The sequence below is a fragment of the Panthera tigris genome, chromosome D3 (genome assembly GCF_018350195.1).
Source record: "Panthera tigris isolate Pti1 chromosome D3, P.tigris_Pti1_mat1.1, whole genome shotgun sequence".
NCBI classification, from domain to species: Eukaryota; Metazoa; Chordata; class Mammalia; order Carnivora; family Felidae; genus Panthera; species Panthera tigris.
The window spans coordinates 22,193,467-22,209,531 of NC_056671.1; the positions used below are offsets into that span (position 1 = coordinate 22,193,467).

At 56.0% G+C, this 16,065-nt stretch overlaps 2 protein-coding genes across 2 annotated transcripts; one reads left to right on the forward strand and one right to left on the reverse strand.

Moving 5' to 3' along the window:
* Positions 1 to 1,067: 1,067 nt before the first annotated feature.
* PLA2G3 (phospholipase A2 group III) lies at positions 1,068 to 6,592 on the forward strand. The gene is made up of 7 exons (XM_015537693.2): positions 1,068 to 1,740; positions 2,755 to 2,887; positions 3,136 to 3,270; positions 3,534 to 3,841; positions 4,536 to 4,665; positions 4,775 to 4,891; positions 5,541 to 6,592. Exons 1-7 carry the CDS (start codon positions 1,200 to 1,202, stop codon positions 5,743 to 5,745), a joined length of 1,569 nt encoding a protein of 522 aa, XP_015393179.2. The 5' UTR covers positions 1,068 to 1,199; the 3' UTR covers positions 5,746 to 6,592.
* Positions 6,593 to 6,985: 393 nt separating this feature from the next.
* On the reverse strand, positions 6,986 to 15,745 carry INPP5J (inositol polyphosphate-5-phosphatase J). The gene is made up of 13 exons (XM_007082566.3): positions 15,622 to 15,745; positions 12,833 to 13,986; positions 12,370 to 12,486; positions 12,130 to 12,238; positions 11,804 to 11,920; positions 11,293 to 11,468; positions 10,769 to 10,880; positions 10,519 to 10,628; positions 10,197 to 10,380; positions 8,152 to 8,289; positions 7,912 to 7,989; positions 7,691 to 7,795; positions 6,986 to 7,492 (listed from the first exon to the last, which is right to left on the reverse strand). The coding sequence occupies exons 1-13, from the start codon at positions 15,724 to 15,726 to the stop codon at positions 6,986 to 6,988; spliced, it is 3,012 nt and encodes a 1,003-aa protein (XP_007082628.2). The 5' UTR covers positions 15,727 to 15,745.
* Between the last annotated feature and the right edge of the window lie 320 nt (positions 15,746 to 16,065).

A 16,065-nucleotide genomic window follows, 5' to 3' on the forward strand; every position in this document is an offset into this window, starting at 1 on the left:
GTTGGAGGAGCAGTAGGCTGATGGGAAGAATGACAATCACTGTCCCTACCAGCTCTGATCTCCCAGTAAAGCTTTCCAAGAACTATACTGCCAGCCTCTAACCCCTCCCTAGCTAGATCCTGTCCCCTGAGGTTTCCTCACCCTCAACGATCCTCAGTTTCTTCATCTGCATTATGGGTGTAAGCACCCCAACTTCCCTGGATGATTGGAAGGCGAATGATACGTTAGCTTTGGGACACAGGAACACGTGCTGGCTGTAAACTCTCCCTAGTGGAGAGGCCACTCCTCTTGGGGAGCACATGATGCTACTGTGTCCCACTGGTGGCTACAGTCCAAGGATGGAGATGGTTGCAGACTGAGACCCCTGCCCAGCCCTCTACTCCTCTGGGGGCCGTAGTCCCTTTAAGTCTGGAGCATAGCTCCGCCCCATGTTGCTCTCAAGTTCTGCTCTGGCTATGTTTCCACCATCAGATCAAGAGGGTTGCTGCTTGGCCAAGCCTCTGCCTTTGAGTCCCAGGAAATAGAGAGCCCTGGGGTGCTGTTCCTTGATTATGCCAAGAGGCTTTCTTAGAACCAACACTGGGTGATGGTGGGAGGGCACACTCCAGGTGGCCAGGAGATGGATGCTCCCTTTACCAGAAACCTCAGGAGCTCCCAGGGTGGGGGTGGCTACAGGGCCCAAGCCCTGCCCTCACCTCTTTCACCCAACTCTGGTAGAGGCCATGGCCCTCTGCCAACTTCATGGAGGTGGGTGTGGCAGCCACTACTGGGGTGGCGGTCTAAGGATGAGTTCTGGGAGCTTCCTCTGAGCCCCTGAACCCTCTTCCCTCCCTAGGAATAAAGGGATCCCCTCCTGGCCCCCTGCCCCAGGGCCCAAGGCTTTGGCTCCCACAGTCCCCATCCAGGCGGGGCTGGCAGCAGGTGACTGGATGAGAAAGGCATGGTGAATGGGGGCGTGGGCCTTGGCAAGTACACTCCTTGGCCAATCAGCGGCCTGCCCAGCCGGTGGATTCAGTTACAAGCCAGAGATCACCCCACACTCCAGCCTCCTTCCTACTCCTCCCAAAGCTCCATTCATTGGCCCTGCCGCAGGGTCTGCAGGGCACCGCTTCCGCTCAGCTGCTTAAAGCTGCTGCCTCGTGGGCTGCCAGGGGTAGGTGTAGTGGGGGCTTTGTCTGACTGGGCTGGGCCAGGACAGAATGGGGATTCTGGTAGTGCTGTTAGGGATGCTGAGCTTCCTGGGAGTGGCTGTGGGGAGCTCCTCTGCCCTCCTCTGGGACAGCACCTCCTGCCACTTGGCCAGGCCCATCCCCGGCAGCCCCTTGGGGACCCTGAGCTTTCTGGGCAAGAATGCCCAGGGACTGGCCCTGGTCCACACCCACTGGGATGAGCACGGGAGGCTGCAATCTTGTAGCCAGCAAGACGAGCCAGAGCTCACTGCAGCCTTTAGTGCTCTCTGTGCTGGTGAGATCACCCGGGGCACCTTCATCCACACCCTTGGACCTGAGCTGCAGAGAGCCCTGGCCACACTTCAGAGTCAGTGGGGAGCCTGCCGAGGGACTGAAGAGGGTCCAGCAGGGGCTAGGGAGAAGCGAGCAGCAGGGGTCAGGGAAGAGCAAGCAGAAGGACACAGAGGAGCACCCAGCAGCATAGGACACCAGCGGTTGAAGAGAGGCTGGACTATGCCTGGCACGCTGTGGTGTGGAGTCGGGGATTCTGCCGGAAACTCCACAGAGTTGGGTGAGTGATGGGGATGTGGACCAGGGGGTAGGGGAGGGAAGTGTAGGCTTTTGCCCTGGCCCCCATTCTTCCAGACTGTGTGTCCTTGGGAGAATGACTTAACCACTGTAAACTTCAATGTCCTCATCTGTAAAATGGGGTGACCATAAGTCTCATCATGGGTTGCTTGAATTAGGTCATAGATGGGAAACGTCCTAGTCAAACCTTGGAGTCCTCATTAATCACCATCCCAGGGAGGGGGTGGACTGGGATGGGTCCCAGGTTGGCCAAGCCAAAACACCATCACCTAAGAGGAGGCTTTATGAGGACAAGGTGCCCAGTGGAATGGACACTGAGACCCAAAGGCCTGGGTTAGCAAATTCAAGCTGAACAGGTCACTTCCCCTCTCTGAACCTTGGTTTTCTCACCTGAACCATGAAAGTGACATTTCCCTCACAGGGCTGCTGTGAGCTTGGGTGTGGGAAGTGCCAGGCACTTGGGAAATGCTCAGTAAAAGGCACTATTGCTTTTTACTGACAAACAAACATGGATGACTTTTTTGCACTGTCAGTACAGCTGTCTTTGTGCATGCATGGCAGGCTGGGGGCAGGCTTTGGCACCTGAGTTGGAGCAGACTGGCATCTTGACAATGCTTCATCGTGCCAATGAGAAAGGTTGCACCCTGCCTGTTTGCCATTCCATTCCACACACATTCATAACTTCTGAGTTTTATTTGCGGTGTGAGCTTGGGAGCTCTGGAGGCAGACTTTAGTCCCTGAGTAAGTCCCTTTCCTGGACAAGGGCTCCTGGGTGGGCTGCCCGGCACTTGGAGCTGCCCAGTAGAGGCTGCGCGTGGGTGCTGTCTTCAAGCTTTGAAACTGAGTGTCCCACAGACAGTGGTCTGAGGCCGCCCAGGGCATCTGTGTCAGGGCTGGGGTGAGAATAAGGCCCCTGCTTCTTGCACTGGATGGGCATAGCCAGTGTGTGGTGCCCAGGACCCTGCTGAGCTGGTGCCCCTGCCCCTGCTTCCTGCAGGGATCTTCCAAGGCCCTGATCTCTGCTGCCGGGAACATGACCGATGCCCACAGAACATCTCGCCCTTCCAGTACAGCTATGGTATCAGAAACTACCGATTCCACACCATCTCCCACTGTGACTGTGATGCCAGGTTGGCAGTGGGCAGAGAGGGTTGGGGACTTACGGGTGGAGTAGTTCCTGGGTGCAGAGACTGGGATTCCAAAGAATCCTAAAGAATCAGCTAGTCAGACACCCTACCATGCAGGTGGGAAAGCTGACCCTAGGAGAAGAAGAGACTCTTGGATCCCAAACCACCTGGATGGTAGTGACTGGGTGGGCTGGAGGAGGAGCCAGGTGGCTCTCTGTGGTCCAGGGACCTGAGTACCAGCTCTGGGGCAGGTTCCAGCAATGCCTGAAGAACCAGCAGGACTCCATCTCGGACATCGTGGGTGTGGCCTTCTTCAATGTGCTGGAGGTCCCCTGCTTCGTGCTGGAGGAGCAGGAGGCGTGTGTGGCGTGGTACTGGTGGGGAGGGTATGTAGCTGCCCCCTTCAATCTCCTTCCCAGCCAGAGAGGGAGCCCAGGGAGGGATGCCTGCCTGTATGTCTGTCCTCCAAGGAATGATGCCTCATCCTCCCTGTCTTCTCCTCAGGACAGGGCCAGGATGCAGACCTTCCCTGGGTGCCCAATACAACCCAGTGGGACAAGGGATGGGACTGGCAGAAACTTGGTCTCCATGGAGAGGAACCTAGGGCTTCTGGGAGGGGTATTATGAGTTACCAATTGCCACCTTCCAGGTGCAGAAGGTATGGCTCCATACCTCTTGCCCACCTCCAGCCCAGGACCCTCTATAATGCCTCCTGGAGCTCCCCAGCCACCCCCCAGCCTCCCAGCCTTCAGAACCCAGCCCCTAGCAAGCCACAACAGAAGCAGCGTCCTCAGAAGCGACCACCGCAATGGAAAGGGTCTAAGCACCCCAGCAAAACCAACACCACAGCCCTCCGGACCCCTGTGGCCTCCACCCAGCCTGATATGACCCCCACAGCCTGGCTGGAGGTCACCCATCCAGGCCTCCAGGGGCCATGGAGTGGCCTAAAACCTCAGGGTGAGTTCCAAACCTAACTTTGGGGGTTCCTGATGTGGGAAGGTGTCCCTGCCTCTGTACAAGGTCGAGGACCCTGTGTTGTTTCCCTTCCTGTTCCAAACTCCTCCTGGGGGTCTCCCAACCTCTCCCATAAAATCATGCTGCAGCCAGAGGGGTTTTCATAAGCCTTAAACTTGACCATATCACTCCTCACTGAGCCCCCACCTGGCTCCTCTTACTTCAGATGATGATGTCTGAACACCCAGGGGCCTTCAGGTGCTGGTCCTGCAGACTCTACTTCCCAGCTGAAACTCACAAACCTCATTTGGTTGCTCTCTCCCACCTCTGGGCCTTTGCTCATGCTGTTCCTTCTGCCTGGAGCACTCTCCTGAATTTTTCTCCTAGCCTCGGTTTAGCAGTCTCTGCCTCCAAAAAGCCTTTCCTGATCACCCTGGGCTTCCCCTATGGAAGCCCATAGGCTTCTTCTGGGCTTCCCCTATGGTGGCACTGCCATGTGTGTTTGTGTGTGCGTGTGTGTGTGTGTATGTGTGATATGTGTGTATGATGTGTGTGGCACTCTGAGGGCACGAAGGGCATGAGACACGAGGACACTGTGTTTGAGCGCATGTGCCTATGTTCCTCCTAAATGGCAGTGGGCATTGGAGGGCTTTGCTGGGGAATGGGCTACCCTCATCACCATGCTCCCCCAACCCAGATGTCCGCCGAGCCTGCCGCAGCTTCCGCCACTTGGATCAATGTGAGCAGCAGATCTGGCCTCAGGAAACAAAGTTCCAGCTGCTCAATAGTGCTCATGAGCCCCTCTTCCACTGCAACTGCACACGCCGGTGAGGCTTGCTTGGACCCTTGGGGGGTGGGCAACCTGCTGCCAGTCACTAAGAGGGGGCTGCTGGGTGGCCAGGCACTACCCTAGCTTAATCCTGCCTCTGCCCTCAGCCTGGCACGCTTCCTGAGGCTCCACAGCCCACCTGCAGGCACCAGCGTACTTTGGGAGCTGCTAGGCACAACCTGTTTCAAGCTGACCCCTCCACTGGACTGTGCTGAGGGCACAGGGTAAGTCACGGCAAGGCCAGGAGGGAGGGGACATTTTCCCAAGGGGTGGGTTGCCTGTGGGGATGGGGATGTGTGCCAGGACTAAGGGGATGGAGAAAGGGGTTAGGGCACCTCTGAGCTCCATTTTCATCATACCCTACTCCCTGGTGCTCCAGGTTCAGCTCTGCAGTTGGTTCATATGGGTTGATGTTGATTCTTTCACTTCCTGTGTGATGTTGCAAGTTGAGTCACCTCTCCTTGTCTCCATTTTCTAATTTGTAAAATGGATGTAGAAGCCAAGGAAATGGCGTGTGTGACACATATAGCCCAAGGCCTGCCTGGCACACAGTAAAAGGCTTACTTGCTTAACTCTTGCTTTTAACCTAAAATCTCATTTCAATTCTGATTCCCAGAGAAAGCTGCTTGTTACCTTTCCCTTTTCACAGGTGAGGAAACCGAGGTCCAGATTGGCCCGGGTTTCTGCAGCCAGCTAGCAGCAGAACTGGGGCCTCTGGGTGCTAGCCCAGGTTTATTCTGCCCCCTTCTAGATGTAACCCACCCTTCCCTGGCGCCAGCCCTGCTCCTCTCTAGGCCTCGGTCCCCCTGTCTGCAGAGCAGGGTGGGATCCTTGGCAGCCATGACCACCTGCCCCACTTTTCTCCGTTCACAGCTGTTTCAGAGACCCTAGGGCCATCAAGGTGTCAGCTCGGCACTTGCAGCGACTTCAGCAGAGGCGACTCCAGCTCTGGGGTGTGAACACAGATGAGGGGCAGGTATGGCCTTCAAATCACCCAAGAGCCCCCATGTCATTCTATGACCGGTGTCTGCAGCTGACCCAGGCAGCCTGGAGACCTGACAGACAGCAGAAATCCTAGAACCACTGACCTCAGTTCCAGCTCTCCTGGGCACCAAACTGGACCTTGCTCCTGGCTCTGCTAGTCCCTGGGGGTCTTGGCCTACTCTCCATGTGTTAGATTGAAGCATAGCACAGGCCCTTGTGGACAGCCAGGAGGCTGGATGGGGGGAAGAGGGAGCAAGGCTGAAATGCTGGACCACGTCTCCTGCTGTGCTGAGCAATCTTGAGCTGGTGATACAACCCCTCTGTGCTTGGATGTGGTGTTCAAGAGGCTCATTCTGGGGAATGGGGAAAGGGTAACCTACTACAGCAGCCTCAGGAGGTACTAGTAAGAGGTACATGTATCTTCAGGTCGCAAAATTAATACGTGTCTCAAGACCCTGCTCAGAGGAACCCCAGCACCTATCTGCTGAGGCCTGAGGCAGTAGGTCAGAGGATGGGATATCACAGAAGTGCCTGTGTCTGAATCCAGGAAAGAGGAGGGTGGCTAGAGAGGGCTTCCTAACTCTTCTCCCTGGGGGATCCCTTCTCTTAACAGCTGCCATGCCCTTCCTGGCCCAGCCCTGGCCCAAATCTCTGTGTCCTTGAGCAAGGGGCCTCCTGACTCTGAGCCTTAGTTTCCTCCTCTGAAAAAGCAGGGTGTAATCAGGACCTACCTCATAGGATTGTTGAGGATTAAGTAAACCAATACATGGACAGTGCTTAGCACCTTGTAAATGTTCCCTCCCTGTAACACAGAGCCAAACTGTGGTTAGGTGTCTGATTTGGAGAGGTTCACCTCCTGGAGGCCTCAGTTTGCCCATCTGTGAAAGGGGTCTAAGAATTGCACTGAACTCAATACCACAACTCAGGGTTGTGGTGCAGAGTAAAAGAGATGGCATGTGTAATGTATATATACAGCTTGTGCCTGGTAATTGTCAGATCTGTCATCGTCTTCCTCTTTAGTCTGATCCTCTGACTACCCCGACCCCCAGACTGCTAACAAGTTAGGAAGGAGTCAGGAGTGATGCTGGAGAATTTAATTTCTAATTGATGACCTCCAGGATTGCCCCCCCCATCCCAGATGGGAGCCAATAGGGCTTTGCTGATTGTCACAGTTGAGGTGCCGGAACTCAGTTTGGGGGACCCCAGATGGCCACCCCTGGCCAAGACAGTGGCAGGTGCGGATAAAGCTGGAGCAGCAGCAAGAGGGACACAGGTGGGTTTGCAGAAGATTGGGACACAGTGGGGACTGCCTGGGCCCATCTGCCCATCCATCCTCAGGGCCCCAGGCCCCCTTCCTCCAGCCCCTGCCGGCCCTGGGGACTGGGAGACAGGCTATGAGGGGCTGGGGCTTCCCGATTAGGTCCCCAGGAACCACCACCACCAGGGTCAACAGTCTCCAGGCGCAAGGCAGGCAGCAAGCCCAGGCTTCGAGGCACAGGTGGTGGGAAGGCCCAGGGACCAAGCAGCCCAGAGGGCCCCTCCTCACTACTGCCCTGGCTGCTACCATCATTGCCCCTGTCAGGGGCCATCCGAGGCAGGCGGCGGCTCTGGGGTGAGGGGCTGCGGCTGGCACCGCGGCGTTCACGGGATGAAGGCCGCAGGGCAAGGCCGGGGAAGCGGGCCAGGCCCGGGCTGCGGCTACGGTGTCTCTTGGACTTGCCAGGGCTGGGGCTGCGGGACTTGGGTGCAAGCAGCTCCAGGGTACTGTCATCCTCGTCCTCTGAGCTGGCACTTGAGCTATCTGTGCTGCTGCTGGCCAACTCCGAGGTAGGCAGCGAGATCTGGGAGGAAGGTTGGTTACTGGTTTGTCTCACTCCCCAACCAGCCATTCAAGGCGTCTTGGAACCACTCCAACCCTGCCCATTGGCAGACCCAGGAAGGTTAGGCTACTTGTAGGAGATCATGGAGCAGAATGTGGAGGCTGTGACATTTGAACAGGGGCTTTTAGCACCCCTGATCCTGCAGTCTGACCTACTCACCTGGAAGGGCTCAGTGACACCGATGAGGATGCTGTGGGTGTGGCTATAATAGCCCAGTATGAAATCTCCATGGCCCTTGGGAAGTGACTCCTCACTGAAGGTCACCTGATGGGCCCAGGGCATAGGCCCAGGTTGGGGTCAGCCTCAAAGACTGCCCAAGCCAAGTCCTGAGCCCAAGGGCCACAGGGACTTCCTCCCACTCTTCCCCTCCCCTTAAGTACCTGGTAGATGTTCCCATCCACATCCTCATGTTTGGCCCAGACATAAGCCACGTAGTCCTTACAGTGGCGGAAACCCACCTGGGGCGAGAGGAATCAGGGTTATGACTTCTATCACCTTACTCCAGTGGCCCCCCCAGTGTAGCAACAAACTCTGGAGAAGCCAGTAATTCCCCCTGGGTACCCAGCTGCTCTTCCAGGCCCTCCCTTCCCTGAGTCACTGACCATCCCTGCCCTTCTCACCCGGTACAAGCCGATCCAGTCCCAAGAGCTGCGGGCGAACACTGTTTCTATGCGGTACCTCACCACAGCCTGCTCTGGCCGCACCCACTCATCTGCCACCTCCAGCCGCACTAGCGGCACGTCGTCCCTGTAGGCAAACTGCCCAGGGGCAGGGGGAACATCAGGGGAGACCCTCGAGTATCCCATGTACCTAGGGCCCTTGGGCCTGAGTCAGCAAAAATAGGCTGAGATAAAGGGCCTTTGAAACCACCTTACAGACTGGGAAACTGAGGCAAAACAGGTCTAGGATAGGGACGCCTGGGTGGCTCAGTTGGTTAAGCATCTGCCTCTTGATTTCGGCTTAGGTCATGATCTCATGGTTCATGGTTCAAGCCCTGCAGCGGGCTCTGTGCTGACAATGTGGAGTCTGTTTGGGATTCTCGGTCTCTTATTCTCTCTCTCTGCCCCTTCTCCCTGCCTCTCAAAATAAATAAACTTAAAAAAAAAAAAAAAGAATAGGTCTAGGATAAATGCTGGGCTTTCTACCCTCCAGCCCAGGGCTCTTTATGCCCATAGCCTCGTAAGGGAGTAAGAATACAGCTTTGAAGTGAATAGTGTAGCCCTGTTTCTGTCATTGCTCTTTTTCTGTCCCTCAGGACTCAGATGGTGTGTCAGCCTCCAGCTTTTGTCTGCTCCCCTGTTTATGTGGTTTCAGGTTTCCCTCACTCCTCAGTTTTTGAGCCAGGCTGTTCCAGAAGAAACCAGCACATCTTCTCCCTGTCCCTAGGTTCCTAACAGAAGGTTTGCCTGGGGTGGCCTCTTAGAAACGCTCTCCAGGGCCTTGCAGGTCAAAACTCCCACTAAGCCCCATTCTGATTGTGTTGCTTTGGATGAGAGACTTAAGTTCTCTGAGCCTCATTTTCCTCACCAGTAAAACTAGGAGGAGAATTTAGATATCTCAGGGCCTACTAAGGCATTCAAAGGGATGACAAAGCCACAGGGACCAGCATGTATTAGGTGCTCGACAGGTAACATTCTGCAAGGGTCAGAGTCCTTGATGAGGAGGGGAGGTCAGGGTACCCAAAAGGAGTGGCACTCAAAAGTCACCCAGAAGGAGTGGTTCTGAAGGTGAGGCTCCTGACTGAAGGTTAAACTTGACACCCAAGTCTTTTACCAAAGATTATGGGAGGCCAGATGTGGGCAGATTTGCTTCCCAGCTGAGGATACTGGCCAACGGCCCACTGACTGACCACATGACAAAGTTACCAGGGAAAACATTCTCTGGTCTGCGGGGCTCCCTCTTATCAGATCAAGGGAATCGGAGAGCCCAGAGTTGGGTTTCAGGACTGGACAGGCGGGATCTACCCTCCTCTGCTGCTGAGAGTATGTGCAGCTTGGGGTACATGCCTACCCCACTGGAAGGCCTCAGTTTCCCCCACAGAAAAACAGAGTGTTGGACTACATGGTCTCTCAGGTCCCATTCTGACATTCTAGCATTTCTCCTTTTTACTTTGCAAACCAGAGACCTCAACCCTAAACACAATGTTAAATTATAGCAACTAGAATTTAGCTTTGTATTTTTCATGTCTCTACTCCTCCTCCCCATTACTACCTCACTCATAGCACCTGGCACATAGTAAAATGATAAACAAATAATGAATAAATATGAATGAAAACTATATGGAGTCTGAATAAACATTTTGATTTTGCTGGTCTTATTATATGAGTATATAAAGTGAATTTTAGCATAAATTGCCCTAATCCTTTCTCAGAACAGAGTTAGGGATTAGTGGAAAAGGCATAGACTCTGAAATTAGGCTAGCTTGGGTTCAAATCCTAATTCTTCTGTTTATCAGCTGTGTGACCCTGGTATGATGCTGTGTCTCTGAGCCTCAGTTTCCTCATCTGAAAATGGAGATCATAACCCACTCCCACTCTGCTATGATGAACGGATGCTGCTGAAGGCAGGTGCAAGGGATTACTGGTGGGCCATGGGGATGTCCCCATGAAGGGATGCTGAGCTGGACCTGGGGATGTCATGAGGGGAACATGAAGCCAGGACTCACCTGCAGGATGAACTGAGCAGCCACGGGCTTGTGATCGCTGACTGTGTATTCCATGTGGCTACGGTAGCTGTACTGGGTCACCTTGAGCCGGTGGCTTTCCCGTCCTGAAGGGCTGGGACCCACACTTGGAGCCTTGACCTTCCACAGGATACGGTCTGTCCAGGCTGGCTTCCGCTTCTTGGCACTGCAGTGAGCAGGGGTGACCCAAATTTCAGGGGATAGGGTTTGAGGCACAGCCCCCAGCCTTACTTCTTGCCCCACTTTCTTCCCTATCCAGACGACTTCAGCCCACGTGTCCACCTCGTCCCAGTGCTGAGCTCACCTGGTATCATATTTGTTAGTACCCACATCAAACTTGAAGGTGGGTGCAAAGTTGAGGGGCCCCTCCTGGAAGCCCTTCAGGATGGGCCAGGTGTTCTTGGCCATGTTGAGCTGTGAAGGTCCAAAAGGGCAGAATTGGACAACAGCTTGGACAGGGCAGGTGAAGGCAAGGGCGAGAGCTGAGGATACAAAAGTGTGTCCAGTCATGCTCTGTGTGCTTGGTGTTTAGGGTGTGGGCTGGGATTCTATACCTGGTCCTTCTCCCAGAGCTGGTGGAGCTGATCACTGTCAATGGCAAACTTGACAAAGTGCAGGTCATAGCTCTCAATGCGGAAGTTGAGGTCCCCAAACCAGAACACGAGGCTGTTCAGGGGTGGGGGTCAGGAGGGTCCATGGGGTGAAAGATCCTTCTCTACCCCCATCCAACGACAGCACTGGATGCCCCTAGTGATGATGCAGTGGGTGGAGTGGGTGGCAGCAGATCTACCCTGCCAAGGAGCAGCAGGGGGATGTGGATCTAGAACAAAGTTAGGTTCTGGGGACTTCAGCAAGGCCCCACCCCTCAGCAAAGCTCCACCCAGCAGGCTCTGCCCCACCATCAAACTTACCAGCATTCGTGTTCCTAGATGTAGTTTAGGTGGTCACCCACCCCCATAGGCTCTGCCTCTCCCCCAGAAGGTCCACCCAGGCTGGCCCTCAGGTTCCTGTGGCCAAGTATTTGTACTCTGTCTTCTGAGACCCACCCTTCCTTCACCAGCCCCGCCAGCGCCCATACTCGTGATCCAGGATGCCATGTGCCCCGGGCCCCTGGAACTGCTGGAGGCTAAGGATGGTTTGGAAGTTGTCCTTGCGCTGCTCTGCCTTGTCCATGTGCGCTGGCAAGTGGCAGTTCAGGAAGCAGAGCATGTGCCCGAAGGCCGCCAGTCGCACGCTCACTCCACCCTTGTTGCCCTTGGGAGACAGGGTGGAGTGAGTCAAGGGCGGGGCCTAGGCAAATAGAAGAGGCACTGAGCTGGGCAAGAGAGGGGCGAGGCCAGCCAGCCCTTAGAAAAGGCTTAGAGAGAGGTGGGTTCTAGGAAAGGATTGGAACACTGGGACGGGTCAGGGACAGAAAGAGGGCTGGGTCTAGAATATGGTGTGGGGTGTTGGGTGGGGTTGGGGAGAAGTAAACCTCAGGGTAAGAAGAGGACAAAGGGGAGGGGACCTTGCCTATGCTTGGGGGACCAGGGAACTAATCTATAGACCCCTTGGGGCCTTGTCCCCTCCAGGGCTGTTCCCATGCTCACCCAATAGCCTCCCAGGCCAGTGCGTGTGCAATCAGTCTGCACGTCTCTCAGGAAGGGCAAGTGGTAGTACTTGGCGAACAGCAGCAGGATGACGCCCTGCATCCGCACAGTACTCACCTGCAGCGAGAGGCAACGTGGCTGAGGGACCCCACACAACTCTCCCGCCCCACTGTGCCCTTTCCCCAAGTCTTTCAGATCTGCTCCTCCATCCTCCTATTTCACAGACCTGGCAACAGAGGCCCAGCAGGCCCCACGGTGAGTCCAGGCAGAGCTAGGGCCAGAAGTCCAGGGGTCTCCACCCTTCCAGGGGCTGAGGGAAACATTACCAGCACGAAGTTGAAGGGTGCCAGCGCGTCCATGAAGAGCTCACTCCACTGGTCTGTGAAGAGTGCGTCCTTGAGCCGCTTGTTGATCATGGAGTTCACTTCCTGCAACCTGGTGGTGGGGTCAGGGTGGGAGATGAGGTCGCTATGGGTCTGGGAGTGCCCTAGAAGCCCCTCCCATGGGCAAAGCTCTGGGAGGCATAAGGGGTTCAGGAGCGGGGTCCACATGCCCTGCCCCCTCACCCAATGGCAATCATGTCCGACCCTTCACTGTCATCGCCACCGCTGCCCAGGTGGAGGAGGGATGTGACGTCGTCAGGGGGCATGGCGGTGCCCACGTTCCACGTGACCACAGTGATCCTGGGGGTGTAGGAGGGGTTATCACTGGGCATCACTCCCTCATCTTCAACCTCCCTCCCACAGGGCTCTTTCTGGGGAAATAAACGGAGGCAGGTGTGGGTGTAAGCTCTCAGAAGGACTGTGGGCCCAATATCCCTCCTATTAGATTCTCCTGGAGGGAGGCAGGGGTGGGCAAGTCCCTTAGCAGGAGATGCTGTCTTCTAAAGATCCCACAGTAGGCACAGCACCCGCAAGGAGTCTTCCTCAGGGAAATAAACTGGGGCAGTGTAGGGTAAGCCACCCTAGAAGAATGGCTACTTTTGGAGCTCAAGCCCCACCAACCCTCCTCGGGAGGGGGCCCCCTCACCAGAAGCCAGGGTCGCTCTTGCAGGTAGGCTGAGCTGACCAAGAGGATGATGAGGTGGATGTAGAAGGGGAGGTGGTGACCGGAGCTGGAGTTTCTTGGGGCTGAATACTGGGGCTCAGGTGTCCACTAGGTCCTGCCCCCTGCGTGCTAGGCCTGGGGAGGGCCATCTCAGGGGCTGGGGGGACGCAAGGGGAGCGGTTGGGAGAGCGGCTGGGGGAACGACTGGGAGACCTGGGTGGCTTGGGCAGAGGTGGGGGCACAGTCTGTGCCGAGGAGGCCCCTGGCCGGAAGGTGGGGGACAGAAGTCCTGGGGAACGGGTAGTAGGCTCTGGAGGGCTCTGGCTCACATCCAGAGGCAGGGTCTGGGGTGGCCGGGACAGGACAGGATCCTCAGGGCTGCTGCGGGGGGCCTCAGGACGGGCTCTGAATGAGGGGGAGATTCGGGGGTCTGGGGGTGTTTGGATCAAGGATGTGGAGCCCGTAGGACCAGATGTCTGAACTGAAGGCTGGAGATGCCCTTCGGAAGAGGGGAGAGGTTTAGGGGCTGGGGCATCCCTCTGTTTAGCGGGTGTCCATCCCACAGAGGCTGGGGTTGGTATCACAGATGCTGGAGCCAGGGCCTGTTCCTGAGAAGATGACAAAACTGGGGAAGAGTTGGAGGGGGGCTGTGGTGTCTGCTCCTCAGATGCCAGGACCAGGCTCAGGCCCGAAGCAGCGAGTGCTGGCTTGGGTCCCACGGAGGCAGGTGGCACCTGCTTCTGGTCCCTGGATGTTGGAGCCAGCCTGGGCCCCAGAGTGGCTGTGGGAGGCCTTGGCCCTGCTGAAGCAGACATTACCAGCTGCCCCAGGGATGTTGGAGGCAGGACTGAGCCTGAGGTCACTGGAGGAGGCTTCGGCCCAGCTGGGGCAGACATGACTAACTGGCCCACAGACGTTGGAGCCAGGTTGGAACTGTGGCGGGCAGGAGCTGTTTTCTGCCTGCTAGGGGTAGGCAGTGGAGCCAGGATGGGTCGGGGAGACACCAGAGCCAGCCTTGGCCCCTCTGTGGAAGGTGGATTAGCTGCTCGTGGCCCCACAGGTGCTAGAGCCAATCTTGGTTCGGAGGGTACTGGGGCTGCATTCTCCTTCGCTGGGAGCTGAAAACTTGAGTCCACCTTGCAGAAGACAAGTCAAAGACTTAGGGTAGCCCAACCAGGGGCTTGGGCCCCAACTTCCATAGAGACCCCGGTAGACTCCATCTAGCTAAGAAACACACATCTTTGCAAGGAAGTTCTTCCTAATTTCTCACCTCAATCCATTTTGTTGTGAATCACCTTCAGTTTGGGAGGAAACAGGATGCAGAAACTTATCCCCTCCCTCAAGTCTGACACCTTTCCTAGATGGGGAAACTAAGACCCCAACTCAAAGGAGGCAAGGTATGAGCCTGAACCTAAGGGTTATCTCCTTGCCTTCCTGGCTGACACCAACTCCCTGGTCATGCTGGAGCGTTGGATGGCTGAAGCCATCTTCCCTTGGCAACGCTCCCTGCATTTCCTGCTGCTCCCCTGGCTAAGGGGTACTGACCTGACACCCCAGATCTGTACTCTCTGGACACTTCAGGTCTAGCTTATTAAATACCCCTCCTTCCCTTCACAGCACCCAGGAACCCTCAGGTTCATCGCTGCCAAGCATCCCAAACTCCTCGGTCGTGCTCCTGTTTGTCCTCCTCATCAGTACCCATAGTTCCACGTAGGAGCAAGACCCCAGGACTAAGACTGGCCATGTCGATTCCAAGCCCAGCTCTGTGTGACCTTAGGCAAGCACCTCTCTGCCCAAGACCTCAGTTTTTGTCTGTAAAATGAAGGAATTTGGTGAAGGGTCTCTGGCCACACCTTGTTCCTGAGAAGTCTTGGTCTCATAGTCTCTGCATTTATGACCCCAACATTTGCTAGGATTTCATTTGAGCCCATGGAATCATCCATTCTCATCAAGTGTGATTCTAATATTCAAAGTCCAGGATTCTGTTGATCCTGGCATTGCACTTCTCTGTGCCCAAATTGTACCTTCTCCCCATCTCCCCTACCTTTGAGGACAGGCAAGCATGTACCCTCTTTTTGTCTGGCAGGTGGAGTGGGGGGACATGAGGCCCTGCTGGGACCTTCTCCCCTTCCCATCTGTCCTCTGTTTCTGATGCCCCTGTCTCCAGAAGACGGGATAAAACGTCCTTTGCCAGGGAGAGCAGAAGGTTTACACTCGCCCTGAGGTGGCCCCATTCCTGCCTCCAGACATGCAGCTTTGTCTGTGTCCAGTGTCCTTCTCGGTTCAGAGAACCTGAAACTCTGCCTCCACCTTCCTCCCCAAACTTAGCTCTTTGAGGCTGCATTTTGGGCATCCTCCTTGGCTCCAAGTGTCCCCCCAACCACCACACCGCCTCCAGCACTAACAACTTAGACATCCCAGATGTCACCATTTTAGTCTTCAGGGACAAAGACAAACCTCCTCATTTTGCATTGCTTCAGAGAGAACAAGCAACTTGCCCAAGGTCACACAGCAAAGCTGGAGCACAGCTGGATTCCCTGACACCCAGTCTAGGGCTCTCCTGGGGCTCCTAGCTATGGCTAACTCCATCTCTCTCTGGGTGTCCCATCACTGCCCTCTCAGCCCCCAAAGTGTCCTGTTTGCCTAGCCCCTGCTTGGTGGGCAAAGGAGAGTGCCAGCCCCTCAGCCAGGGGCACCAGGGTGCCTGCGGTGTGTGGGGGTGTGTGGGACCAAGGATCAGGCATGGGAGGGCTAGGTTTTAGGGGTCTTACCTTGGAAGGTGCCTCAGTTTGAGAAACCCCATGGGGCATGGGCAGGGGGCGCAGGCCAGCCCGGGTCCCTGGCCTCTTGCTGCCACTGCTGCTCTGGCCCTCCATGTCTGCAGCCCCTAGCAGCCCGGGCTCCCTCGGGCTCTAGCTCTAGCTCCTCCGCTCCCGGGAACCAGTGATGTCATCAGCCGTTTCAACCTGCTGAGAATTTAAAGACACAGGCACCCACTTCCCAGCCTAGAGGTGGCCTACCTTCTGGGAACCCTTCAGGCTGACTGCTGAGGCTGCAATGGCCATGGGGCAGGGTGGAGAGTGTGCCCATTGGCCTGGCCTGGTTCCCAACTGGCAGCATGGAGGGGGCTGTCTATCTGCCCCATCCTCCTGCCAGTAGGCCTGGTTGGCCCTTATTCAAGAGTAGGATATTGACACACCTGAGGATAAGGTAGA